The sequence below is a fragment of the Schistocerca gregaria genome, chromosome 8, assembly GCF_023897955.1.
Source record: "Schistocerca gregaria isolate iqSchGreg1 chromosome 8, iqSchGreg1.2, whole genome shotgun sequence".
NCBI lineage: Eukaryota > Metazoa > Arthropoda > Insecta > Orthoptera > Acrididae > Schistocerca > Schistocerca gregaria.
In genome coordinates this window covers 292,692,078-292,704,928 of record NC_064927.1, presented here as the reverse complement: position 1 = coordinate 292,704,928, position 12,851 = coordinate 292,692,078, and the positions used below count along the sequence as shown (strand labels likewise).

The 12,851-nt window shown below is 43.9% G+C and overlaps 1 protein-coding gene across 3 annotated transcripts in view; it reads left to right on the top strand.

Annotated features, from left to right (window-relative positions):
• LOC126285399 (cuticle protein 19-like) overlaps positions 1-12,851 on the top strand; it is a 98,640-nt gene that overhangs the window by 65,069 nt on the left and 20,720 nt on the right. For 2 of the 3 annotated variants that reach the window (XM_049984745.1, XM_049984746.1), the window contains exon 3: positions 8,201-8,396. The exons of the other annotated variant lie outside the window; for it this stretch is intronic. In XM_049984745.1, the coding sequence (XP_049840702.1) occupies positions 8,201-8,389 (189 nt within the window). In that variant the 3' untranslated portion in view covers positions 8,390-8,396. Of the gene's footprint in view, positions 1-8,200; positions 8,397-12,851 lie in introns of those variants that run through there. 3 annotated transcript variants of the gene reach the window in all.

Below are 12,851 nucleotides of genomic sequence, written 5' to 3'. Positions count from 1 at the left end.
AATTTACAGAACTCTGACTGTTCACTACGCACTGGCAATACCACATTTTCTTTCTTATTTAACGGCTTTGATCAACACTTGGCCATCGCACTGAATATGAAGGGCGCACACATTATAAATTCTGGATATCATGACAACACACAATTCGAAGGAAAAGGCCACCAATCTATTTCTTTTCACTATCTTATTTATTCGGATAAATTCTATAACCTAAACACACAATAACACATGGGAAACTCCGCCCAGTGGGCATGGCTTTACATTGGTGATTCTCTATCTTATGGTCTCGTAATTATTTAACGCTACAGTGCACTTTCGGGATAGGATGGTGGATCTTTTGCTATATCTCACACTTCGACTCTCACAACCATCATCACGAAACTTTCCTCCAGACCGAGCGGTACAAAAGAAACATGCATAACCCACTACCTCTGAAACTACCTTGCCACTCTTCCATGCAAACCACACATACTTAATTACATGACAAACACCACACTGCAACATGGAATACAACACAAGGAATAGTCACAACATTATCACTTTCAGCTTTCCCACTTGAATTAGTATTCATCCTAATTTCACAAGACACTGCCCCACTTCGCAACTTTTCTTTCCTACTACGAACTCTGGAGGATATATGCACGTCTTCCTGTGCAATGCAAGCCAAGTGGCGTTGCTGGATAGACGGCTGACTAACCTTGCTTCTCTCTCAGAGTGTTATAGTTTGAATCAAGCGTCACACGGAAACATGACACACAAAGTAATATTAAGAACATATTCATCACACACACGAGTCCTCAACTGATACCATGGACGAGTACTTCTCTTTATCCTTTGTCTCATACACAGGTTGAGACTCACACAGTACTCACCACGTGGAAGTACTCCTCTCTAATTTCAAGTCCTGCACACGCCATTTCTTAAATATTTCCAACTTATAGTACACACGCTAGTAATTCAGCTTAACTTAAGCACTCGGAAGTATTTCAACTTATTGCTACACGTGGTTTCATTGTAACCGTTGGTCAGTTTCGAAGATTACTACGATCCCCTTAATATTACCTGCCTGACATTTAATTCTTCCCACAAAAGTTCCTGAAATAGAGGAATTATTATTCTAAACTACTCTTAAGTATTTCACATGCATACCATGTCTCCACTCTTTTGTCTTTACGGGGCACACCTAAGACAGGTCTTACCAACACTAGATCCAGCGGCAGAGTGCTGAAACATGGCCGTTCTTCAGGTCCTCACGCACCTCTGCCGAAGTGGGGCAACACCTTCCTACCATATTGGTCAGCCACATTTCAAAGCTCTGGTAAATTTCATCTCTTTGGTTCCACCAAAAAATCGTCTCAAAGATGATCATATATTCACATTCACTATCTGCAGTTAGCAGACGACAACACATTCATTCATTTCACAGATCTCACCAAACTGGATGTAGGGATTTATTTTGTGGGGGTGCACATGTGATCAATTAAATATTCTCCTGGAAATTGAAATAAGAACACCGTGAATTCATTGTCCCAGGAAGGGGAAACTTTATTGACACATTCCTGGGGTCAGATACATCACATGATCACACTGACAGAACCACAGGCACATAGACGAATAGGTAGATAGAGTTGAGAGTGTGTTACTGCGAACAGTGCAGTCATAAGGTTGTTCTTATCAGAATCGACAGCAAATCAACATAGACAACGATAGGTCAGGTATACACGCCGATGTCGTAAGCTAAAGATAAAGAGGTAAAGAAAGTATATGAGGATATGAGAGAGTAATACAGTACATAAGAGGATAGTCATGGAGGACAGGAATGCAGTTTTATAAAAAGGAGTAAAACGAAAGTTTACAGAAGAACATGTAAGTTTGACAAGGAATGATGTGGGAGAAAGACAGAGTTTTATAATAGATTTCAGCTAGTAATAGCACTGTTTAAGAATCACAAGAGGAGGAGATATACACTCCTGGAAATTGAAATAAGAACACCGTGAATTCATTGTCCCAGGAAGGGGAAACTTTATTGACACATTCCTGGGGTCAGATACATCACATGATCACACTGACACAACCACAGGCACATAGACACAGGCAACAGAGCATGCACAATGTCGGCACTAGTACAGTGTATATCCACCTTTCGCAGCAATGCAGGCTGCTATTCTCCCATGGAGACGATCGTAGAGATGCTGGATGTAGTCCTGTGAAACGGCTTGCCCTGCCATTTCCACCTGGCGCCTCAGTTGGACCAAGCGTTCGTGCTGGACGTGCAGACCGCGTGAGACGACGCTTCATCCAGTTCCAAACGTGCTCAATGGGGGACAGATCCGGAGATCTTGTTGGCCAGGGTAGTTGACTTACACCTTCTAGAGCACGTTGGGTGGCACGGGATACATGCGGACGTGCATTGTCCTGTTGGAACAGCAAGTTCCCTTGCCGGTCTAGGAATGGTAGAACGATAGGTTCGATGACGGTTTGGATGTACCGTGCACTATTCAGTGTCCCCTCGACGATCACCAGAGGTGTACGGCCAGTGTAGGAGATCGCTCCCCACACTATGATGCAGGGTGTTGGCCCTGTGTGCCTCGGTCGTATCCAGTCCTAATTGTGGCGCTCACCTGCACGGCGCCAAACACGCATACGACCATCATTGGCACCAAGGCAGAAGCGACTCTCATCGCTGAAGACGACACGTCTCCATTCATCCCTCCATTCACGCCTGTCGCGACACCACTGGAGGCGGGCTGCACGATGTTGGGGCTTGAGCGGAAGACGGCCTAACGGTGTGCGGGACCGTAGCCCAGCTTCATGGAGACGGTTGCGAATGGTCCTCGCCGATACCCCAGGAGCAACAGTGTCCCTAATTTGCTGGGAAGTGGCGGTGCGGTCCCCTACGGCACTGCGTAGGATCCTACGGTCTTGGCGTCGCTGCGGTCCGGTCCCGGGTCGACGGGCACGTGCACCTTCCGCCGACCACTGGCGACAACATCGATGTACTGTGGAGACCTCAGGCCCCACGTGTTGAGCAATTCGGTGGTACGTCCACCCGGCCTCCCGCATGCCCACTATACGCCCTCCCTCAAAGTCCGTCAACTGCATATACGGTTCACGTCCACGCTGTCGCGGCATGCTACCAGCGTTAAAGACTGCGATGGAGCTCCGTATGCCACGGCAAACTGGCTGACACTGACGGCGGCGGTGCACAAATTCTGCGCAGCTAGCGCCATTCGACGGCCAACACCGCGGTTCCTGGTGTGTCCGCTGTGCCGTGCGTGTGATCATTGCTTGTACAGCCCTCTCGCAGTGTCCGGAGCAAGTATGGTGGTTCTGACACACCGGTGTCAATGCGTTCTTTTTTCCATTTCCATGAGTGTAAATAAATTGTCATTCTTTCCCACATTGGTATCCGGCTTCGCTGTATTAATTGAAATTGAGTTATTTTTACAAAAAAATGTTGTTCTGACAAGAATAATGAAGTATGTTGTACCTATTTTCAATGTCGGGCGGTACTGTACCCTTTCATAATTATCGAAATTAGCAGTGTAGAATGTGGCTAGAAGGTCTTCCTTTCGCCACTGCTGAGCCCATCTCATCCATGTGACAGTCTGTGCAAGTTCTTTAAATGTTAACGAATCGTGTAACTGAGGCAAAACGTGGGTGCCAGCCCAGTATTCATCTAGTGGGATGTGGAAGACTTCACAAAAGATACACCTAGGCTGGCTGACACACCGGTCCTCATTGTTAATCTGCTGCGCAAATTCAATCGGGGACTGGCGCGCCTCCCCGAATCACAGAAACGGCGTATTAATGCTTGCGGCTATCCAGTCGGGTAGGTTTTTAATATTGTACTGTTATAACTTATAATTTGGTACTTCATTCGTTCGTTTAATATTTTCCCCTTTAATTTTAACATTGGTTTACCCCACATGGATTTCAACATGCACGCAATTTTTCTGATTTCTCGTTTCTCCGCTTGCTGCTTCTTACTTCCGTACAAAGCTGTGCTGTAAGCGTTCATTTCTTGACACGCATGGATAGTAATGTTTTAGGAATTTGGCGTTTCATCTGACGGTTCCGCGTTCCATCAAGGGTATTTTCAGCAGGCGTAAGTACCTGACAGAATTTAGTCCACTGGCACAGCACAGCTTGGTTGATTGGTTGACCTAGCCACCCAGTACACGTGAACTTTCGCCGCTCCTGTTTCTCAAGATCCTTCGAACGCCGACAAGAACTGAGTCGCGCGCTGGCTGAGAATTGGGGGTATTGATCACACCACAAAATGTGAGACGGTCTGTTTTTGCTGAAGAGTTATGCAAAGTGTACGGCCATCGTGTGTATATAAGTACCTAATTCAACACAGTGGCAGCAGTCAACGTGTAGTAGCTGTTTCACTGCAAAACTTGAAAAATATGGTTCGCGGACAGGTGAGTTGAAATGACAGCAGCATAGTATCTGTAGCAGGATTGTGGTACTTGAAGATCCTCACGACTGGACTGATTTCATTGGCAACAAGATTTCATAATATGGAGGTACTATAACTAATACAGAGTTATCGATAACTTCTCATTTACCGGAGAATTTACAACATATTATGAGTCACTTCATGTAACGTACATTCACTTATAGTTTGGCACTAGGATACAGGATGTAATTAAGGAGCGTTATGCAGTCGTGCCACGATAGTTCATTTGTGTTCACATACTGTACAAGTGGTAAATTACCGTCACTTATGGGATTATATTTGGAAACTGTATTAATGTGTTGCATTATTGCTTTAGTCACGTCTACAATGTTTTCTGTAAAACTTACCTTTAGTGATAACACCAAAGTTCATAGGATCTGCAGCTTATCCCAGGATCTAAGATTAATATTTATATATTATATGAAGCAGTAACTATTCAGAGGACTCAATATTCCCTCGAATCATTATTTTTGGATATACTGAATCGATTTTACGAGACTAGAATAAAAAATGGTGGTAAAAAATGCAATGTCTTCAACACAAGCGGAAAAAAGATTAGTGTATCATTCCTTCCAATCTCATCGCAGCGTTTCAAAGAAAATAAGTTCTCTTCTGAGGGTCAGAGGAACTGATGTAGACATGTGTATTCAAATACACAGACTTGTAAACAAGCAGAATACGCCGCACGGTCGGAAACGCCTATATAAGACAACAAGAGTCTGGCGCAGTTGTTAGATCGCTCACTGCTGCTACAGTGGCGGGTTATCAAGATTTAATTGACTTTGAACGTGGTGTTATAGTCGGCGCACGAGCGATGGGGAAAGCATCTCCGAGGTATCGATAAAGTGGGATTTTCCCATACGACCATTTCACCGTGAATTTTAGAAATCCGGTAAAATATCAAATCTCCCATATCGCTGCGCCCAAGAAAAGATCCTGGAAGAACTGGACCACCGACGACTGAAGAGAATCGTTCATCGGGACACAAGTTCAACCCTTCCTCAAATTACTGTAGATTTCAACACTGGACCATCAGCAAGTCTCAGCATGCGAACCATTCAACGAAACATCATCAATATGGGTTTTTGGAGCCGAAGGCCCACTCGTGTACTGCACGACACAAAGCTTTACGTCTCGCCTGGGCCCGTCAACACCGACACTGGACAGTTGATGACTTTAAACAGGTTGCCTGGTCGGACGAGTCTCGTTTCAAATTGTATACAGTGAATAGACGTGTACTGGTATGGAGACAACCTCATGAATCTGTGGGACTATTCAAGCTGGCGGAGGGTTATTGAGTATACCTGTGAGGTCTTGCAACGTGTTGTTCAGAAGAGATCTCCATCCCCTCATGCCCTTACGGATTTACGGACAGCCCTGCAGGATTCATGGTATCATTTCCCTCCAGTACTACTACAGACATTAGTCGAGTCCATGCCACGTCATACTGCGGCACTTCCGCGTGCTCACGGGGGCCCTAGACGAAATTAGACAGGTACACCAGTTTCTTTGACTCTTCAGTGTATATCAAGGGCGTACAACTTTGGTACTATATTTTCAAATTTGAGTACTCATCTCACAAAAATACGACTAATGAAGATATAGTTAACATTTATACATTCTATGGCGGCACCATTTTCGGAAGTAGTTATTGGCTACTGACATTTTGGTTCCACTGTAACAGATAAGCAAACGCATTAAAATGGTTCAAATGGCTCTGAGCACTATGGCACGTAACATCTATGGTCATCAGTCCCCTGGAACTTAGAACTACTTAAACCTAACTAACCTAAGGACATCACACAACACCCAGCGTTCACGAGGCAGAGAAAATCCCTGACCCCGCCGGGAATCGAACCCGGGAACCCGGGAGTGGGAAGCGAGAACGTTACCGCACAACTACGAGATGCGGGCCTAACGCATTAAGAAACATATAACGAGAAAATTTTCAAAATTACGCAGTGGTGACTACATTTCACATTATAATCTCATAGTAACATTTTCTTTCCAAATAATCTGCAGACACCACGCTAATAAGCTTTGAATATTGCCTGGTGTAGCTAGTTTCACTGCTAATTTCAGTGTCATGCCGTATGTTCCTACAGATGGCGTCGGTGCTGTTGGTGGCAGTGGTGGCTGCCACCTGTCATCAGTCACTGTGTGGCCAGGCCCACTCCTACGCCCACCAGACGGGTCCCGTGGTGGGTCCTGCCCATACCGTCACTGTAGCACACATCGGCTATGGCGGTTTTGGACACGGACATGGAGGACACAGTGTTGACTACGTGGTAAGAACTCTTCGTTGAGTGTCGTCAAAGACACAATTCGTTGTCGCTGTTGCGTACATCGTCATTACGAATCGTGAATTAGGTTGGATGCCTTTCTTGATGGAACCATTGCAGTTTTCATACTGAGCCATTTGGAGACATGAGAAACCTAAAACAGAATGCCCAGACAGGGTCTTGAATCTCCCTCGTCGATGTCCATTGCCTGAAAATCGTGCCACCTCCATAGCTGAAAAGAAAGCATTCTTTTCTTTGCAGTAGAGATTATAAGTCCAACTGCCTTGCCGCAGTGGTAACACCAGTTTCCGTCAAATCACCGAAGTTAAGCGCTGTCGAGCTGGGCTAGCATTTGGATGGGTGACCATCCGGTCCGCCGAGCATTTTTGGCAAGCGGGGTGCACTGAGCCCTTGTGAGCCAAACTGAGGAGCTACTTTATTGAGAAGTAGCGGCCCTGGTCTCCTAAACTGACATACGGCCGAGAGAGCGGTGTGCTGACCACATGCCCCTCCATATTCGCATCCAGTGACGCCCATGGTCTGAGGATGACACGGCGGCCGGTCGAAACCGTTGAGCCTTCCAAGGCCTGTTCGGACGGAGAGAGAGATTGTACAATGCACCACTCATTTTCATCTATGAGGTTAACATGTGGATTGTACCAGTTGTGTAGTAAGGTTCGTTCTATGCCATATAAAAGGTTGCCATATACTTTTCCTTCATTCTGCTACAGTAATTGTGTCTAATAGTGTTCCTCTGCCACACTGCTATCTCTGTCTCTCTCTCTTCTCCTCCTCTCTACATACATACACACACAAATATATACCTGTCACGAGATTTAATGTTAGTTCAGATTATTCTATGAAACAGGATTGAGACTCATTTATTTATGTCACACTATTTTGGAGATACCACAAGGTACTTTATGGATAAGCATTATTAACACCTGTGAAATAATGTCGACATATTGATACACTTGATCAATGTGCGTGGCTTTTGCCTGTAACAACGTGTTGCGTAGGTGACCATTATCCAGCTATGTTCGGACGAAAGTACAACTGTCGGTTTCTTAGATAATTATATTCGGAGAAAAGAGAGGAAAAACGTCATCCTTTAGAGGGCTCCTTAGACACCGCAACTGTGTGAAAACATCACACATACTAGCTGCAGTAATACATATTGCCTGTACTGTCTAGACTGATTTTCACAAAGATATTTGTGGACTCTCGAATTTAACTTTGTTATACGTGAACAGTGTTGTTTGTGACTGTTTGGAGTATATTTTTGTCATACTTAGCAAATACAATGTCTTGTGACCAATTCCAAATTCGGTCGTTGTTAATAAAATGGTGTAGCTACTTGGTTTGTGTGGTACAGAAAAGTGATTTGCAAATGTGTTTCCTACAGTGTTTCGCTCTTGATGTTAGCTTTGCCTCATGTGATGTACCCTCCTAGGCGTACCCGAAGTACGAGTTCGAGTACGGGGTGTCTGACGGTCACACAGGGGACCACCACTCCCAGAAGGAGCACCGCGACGGAGACGTGGTGACGGGCGAGTACTCGCTCAAGGAGGCGGACGGCAGCGTGCGCACCGTCAAGTACCACGCAGACAAGTCCGGCTTCCACCCCGTCGTGTACCATTAGCACCATGGTAAGTGACCCTGATATACACTCATTTGAATGACTTACATGCAGGACTAAGAACACGCATCAACAATTCACATTCAGTTACATGGCTAGGCGTTCTGATAGAAAAAGAAAGACTGTATACTTAGACATCCCTCGAACAACCCCAGGTACGAATTTTAAGACAGTAACTTCCGCATGATGTGTCACTGGCAAGTAAAATAGCTCGATGAAACGTTGAACATACATAAAAAGAACTGCTATAGTATAGTACGGAAAATAAAGGAAAAAAATACGCAGAGAGATGAACAGAAACAACACTTTTATTCAAAGACTTTAATTAAGTCAAACTAGAAGCGGTTCACGATGATACCCTGGGCATTGCAAAGTGTGGTACATGGCATTGATTGAGCGTGCTTCCATGCTGGCCGCAAGGTTGATAAGGAGTTCTTATAATGGGGCGTTCCATTCCTCCACCAGCGTGGTTGATGGCTGCTGGATGGCTGCTGGACGGTAGTTGGTGCACCAGAACGTGGTGTAGTGTCTCCCCAAAGCATCTCACACCTGCTCGGTGGGACTCAGAAACTGGCGGACCTGTCGTTTTGCCTTCCCTGGTGATCACACACCCTGTAAAGAACAATGCCCCCGCCTTTTGTAATGTCCCGGGACCATCATGAATGGCGGTGACTTCACTACACTTACTGTCTTTGAATAAAAGCGTCATTTCTTTTCGACCCTTGTGTATTTCTTTCAGTTATCTTCTCTACTACACTGTAACAGTTCTTTCAACGTATGGTCGAAGTTTCATGGAGCTATGTTACTTGACAGTGACAGAGCGGAAGTTGCTTTTCCTGTACGTTTCCTGTAGACTGCATGTTCCAATGATCCATGGTCCTTCCTCCTAACCAACACGTGAAGAAAGGGAAGGCAACCATCGTCTTGCACCTCCATCCATGGAGTCGGCGCCTTTGAAACCCGTCTGTTTCTTTAGATACGCTGACGATAACTTCGTTGTTTGGCCTCATGGTAGGGAGAATTTGAATGTTTTTCTAGAACATCTGAACTCGATCCACCCGAACATTCGTTTTACGATGGAGGTGGAAGAGGATGGCTACCTTCCCTTTCTTGACGTGTTGGTTAGGAGGAAGGATGATGGATCATTGGGACATGCAGTCTACAGAAAACGTACTCACATCGACTTGTACTTACAGGTTAATAGTTGTCACCATCCGGCACAGCGTGAGGGGGTACTTCGTACCTCGGTACACAGGGCACATGTCGTTCCTGACGCTGAGACTTTGCCAGTTGTACTGTCCCATATTGAAGTTAAATTCCGTCAAAATGGTTATAGTGATAGATTGAACGTGCGTTGCGCTATCAACCAACTGTACATCGGGTGATTGATGATAATTCTGAGTCAACACCTAAGCCTACTGCCTTTTTGCCCTTCGTAGGAAACACGTCCAACAAGATCCGTCGTATTTTACGGAAATACGATGTGAAATGTGTTTTCCGACCTCCATGTAAAATTAGAGCACTTTTGAGTTCCGTTAAGGAAGATCTTGGCCTGCGTAAGGCGGGTGTATATCGTATTGCTTGTAGCTGTGGCATGGCATATATTCGTCGAACTATCAAGACCGTGGAGGACCGATGTACTGAGCATAAACGGCACCCACGATGACAGCAACCAAGTAGATATGCTATTGCCGAACATTGCTTGGATACTGGTCACCCCATGTTATATAATAACACCGAGATATTGGCATGAACGTCCAGCTATTGGGACAGTGTTATTAGGGAGGCAGTCGAGATTAAGTTAACGAGCAACGTCGTTAACAGGGATGGAGGTTTCTCTTTAAACTCTGTTTGGAATCCGGCTCTCTCCCTTGTCAAAAAACAGAGGGAAAGATTCAATGCTACCTCACCTGCGAATTCATAGCCTCACTATCGATAGCTCCGACTTTGATCATCTTTGGTGGCACTAGTGTTCAGTGTGTGTGTGTTATCTTTCCTGCTTCAGTCCGAGAACCGAGGTTTTAAATTTGCATGTACGTCCGTCTGTCCGTTGCAGTTTGCCTTGAAAATGGCGGGGTATTCTCCCGCCGAAATATTGGCGGTCGCTGAAAATGTTACCTGGCTGAATTCCCGGAAGTTATTTGAAAGTTGTATACGCCTGGAGAAACTCAGATCTCACAATTTTTCTAATGTCTTAACGCAGTGGTTAATGCAGGAATGGGTCACGTACATTTTCGAGAGTATGTTCCATTTCTCGCGGGATCACAAAGGTACGTGTTTTATCAATGTCATTTCAAGGAATGGACGGAATACTTTGATTAACCGGGCGAGATGTGCTACAATTTATTCTTTTCTTCTTCATTATGCTTCGTTATAACCCTCAAAATCAGGTAATAACACATTCTCTGAAGCTTCTCTGGTTGGAGCCTGTGTCATGGAAATTATTTTATGATAATTACATTACTTCTGCTGCCTTATGTTATGAAACTTCTATGTATACTGGAGTCATACGAAACAGTCATCGTAGTAAACATTAACTATATTTTCTGATTGGACCCACGCCTGTGGCGTCACGACGTTACCCTCATGCATGACACTAACAGAAAGTTCCGGTCCTGTAATCCTCTCTCCTATTCCCTATGTTTTCAATAATAATGCAAATAGTGCTGTTTTTTTTAAATCCTGTAACAGAAATCTTCATTTACTCTCCATAGGCCATGGTGTTTCAGGTGGTCTTTCTGAAGGAAGTCTGTGAGGAGGATACGGAGACTCCTGAGGGTTTCTCATCCAGAAGTGCTGGCCAGCGGACCGCACACACAGTACAAATGCCTCACTTCTCACGGCCGTTAGTCCAAGCAGTCGTCTGGCCACCCTGCAACGGAAGATGACGGAGCTGTTTGTCACGTCGTTTTAATGAGAACAACAAAGTAAACTTAAACGTTTCTTCGTTATTTCCTTGTTTTCAGTTCCTTCATTTCACAATAAATCTAATTATTAGACAGCCTGTTTCCTGTTAACTCCAAAATTCTTTTCTATATGCGAAACTCAATGTCATTCAACGATCCTGTCATGAAGAAGTACATGATGAACTTTTTCCTGGTATTCTGTGTAGATAACGAAAGTAGGATTACTTTTGGAATTTGTGGTAACTATGTTGCATTATTTGTGTAAAATAAAGAAAAACTCATAGTAAAAAGTAATCCATGTGAAACAAAGGCAAACTATACTTAATCTTTATACGGCTAGAATTGGCCTCAAGTATTGGGAGAACTGGCCTCAAGTATCACAGTACTGAAATTATGCATGAAGTATGAGAATATACAGCAACACAGGGATGTTATTTTATTCTTCATTACTGTGTTTGTGCTTTTAGCACACAATTTCATGATATAGACAGGCCATTATGTATTGAACCAACAAATCAGGCAGCAGTAAGAATATTTGTGTGTCTCGTCTAATGTCTTGATGGAGAGGAGGAACGTTTATTTTTAATAAAGGTACAGCCCAGGTGTGGACAGCACATCCTAGGCTATTTACTTCACTGCCACGCTATTAAAGTTTAGAAAATCTTCGCCAGTAACAATTTTATTTTAAGGAAGTACATTCAAACACAAACACAAATATATTACGCAGCATTGAAAGACTGACTACATATGAAACAAACATCATTGTGTATTCTCAGGCGATTGAATGAGACTACAGCATTGGATAGCACTTTTGTTAGTTGTCAGAAGCAAATGAAATCATATGGAAAAGTAACATTAGAATTTATACAGTTTCACCAAATCAAACACTCAGTAAGGAGGAAAGTATGCTAGTTTGTAAATGCATTTCAATGGATTAGTACTATGCATCACAGAATATTGGACTAGATCAAGAAATCCAACATAGCATTAGCTGCCCATAGAAGGGCTGGCTGCTTAAAAGGTGGAAGTACATGGAGTTAATGTCAGAACAGGAATGCAGTTTAATTCAAATTTCACGTAATATTACTTAAATAATCCTTCGATAAACTCTTAGAAAAGTCAGCTGTTAACACAACTTGCAATGTATAAGAAACCACTGTGTGTATTGATCACATAGTGATAGTTTGTTTTTCTTTATTGTGATTTCATTCCCCTGCCCCATATGGGCAGGGGAAGGCTGGCAGTGGCACAATCCGCCACTCTTCAGCCGAGTTGCATTACTGAAAATAAAAGAGGAAACTATACCTGAAATAAGGGCGAGAAAAGGGCGATATAAAAACATAGTAAATGGTGACAATGGAAGTTAGAACATACAGTGGCATGAGGACATTCATTGAGAGACAGTGAAAAAAGTCGATATAAAGTTAAAAGAACACAGTTGGCGATTTGTGGGATCCTTAAAATAAACTGGAGTCACACACACAAGCTAAAAGTCGGACACAGTATGAAAAAACGCGGAACGAGATAACTTAAAAAACTGCTGTAAGCTATGGAGCACA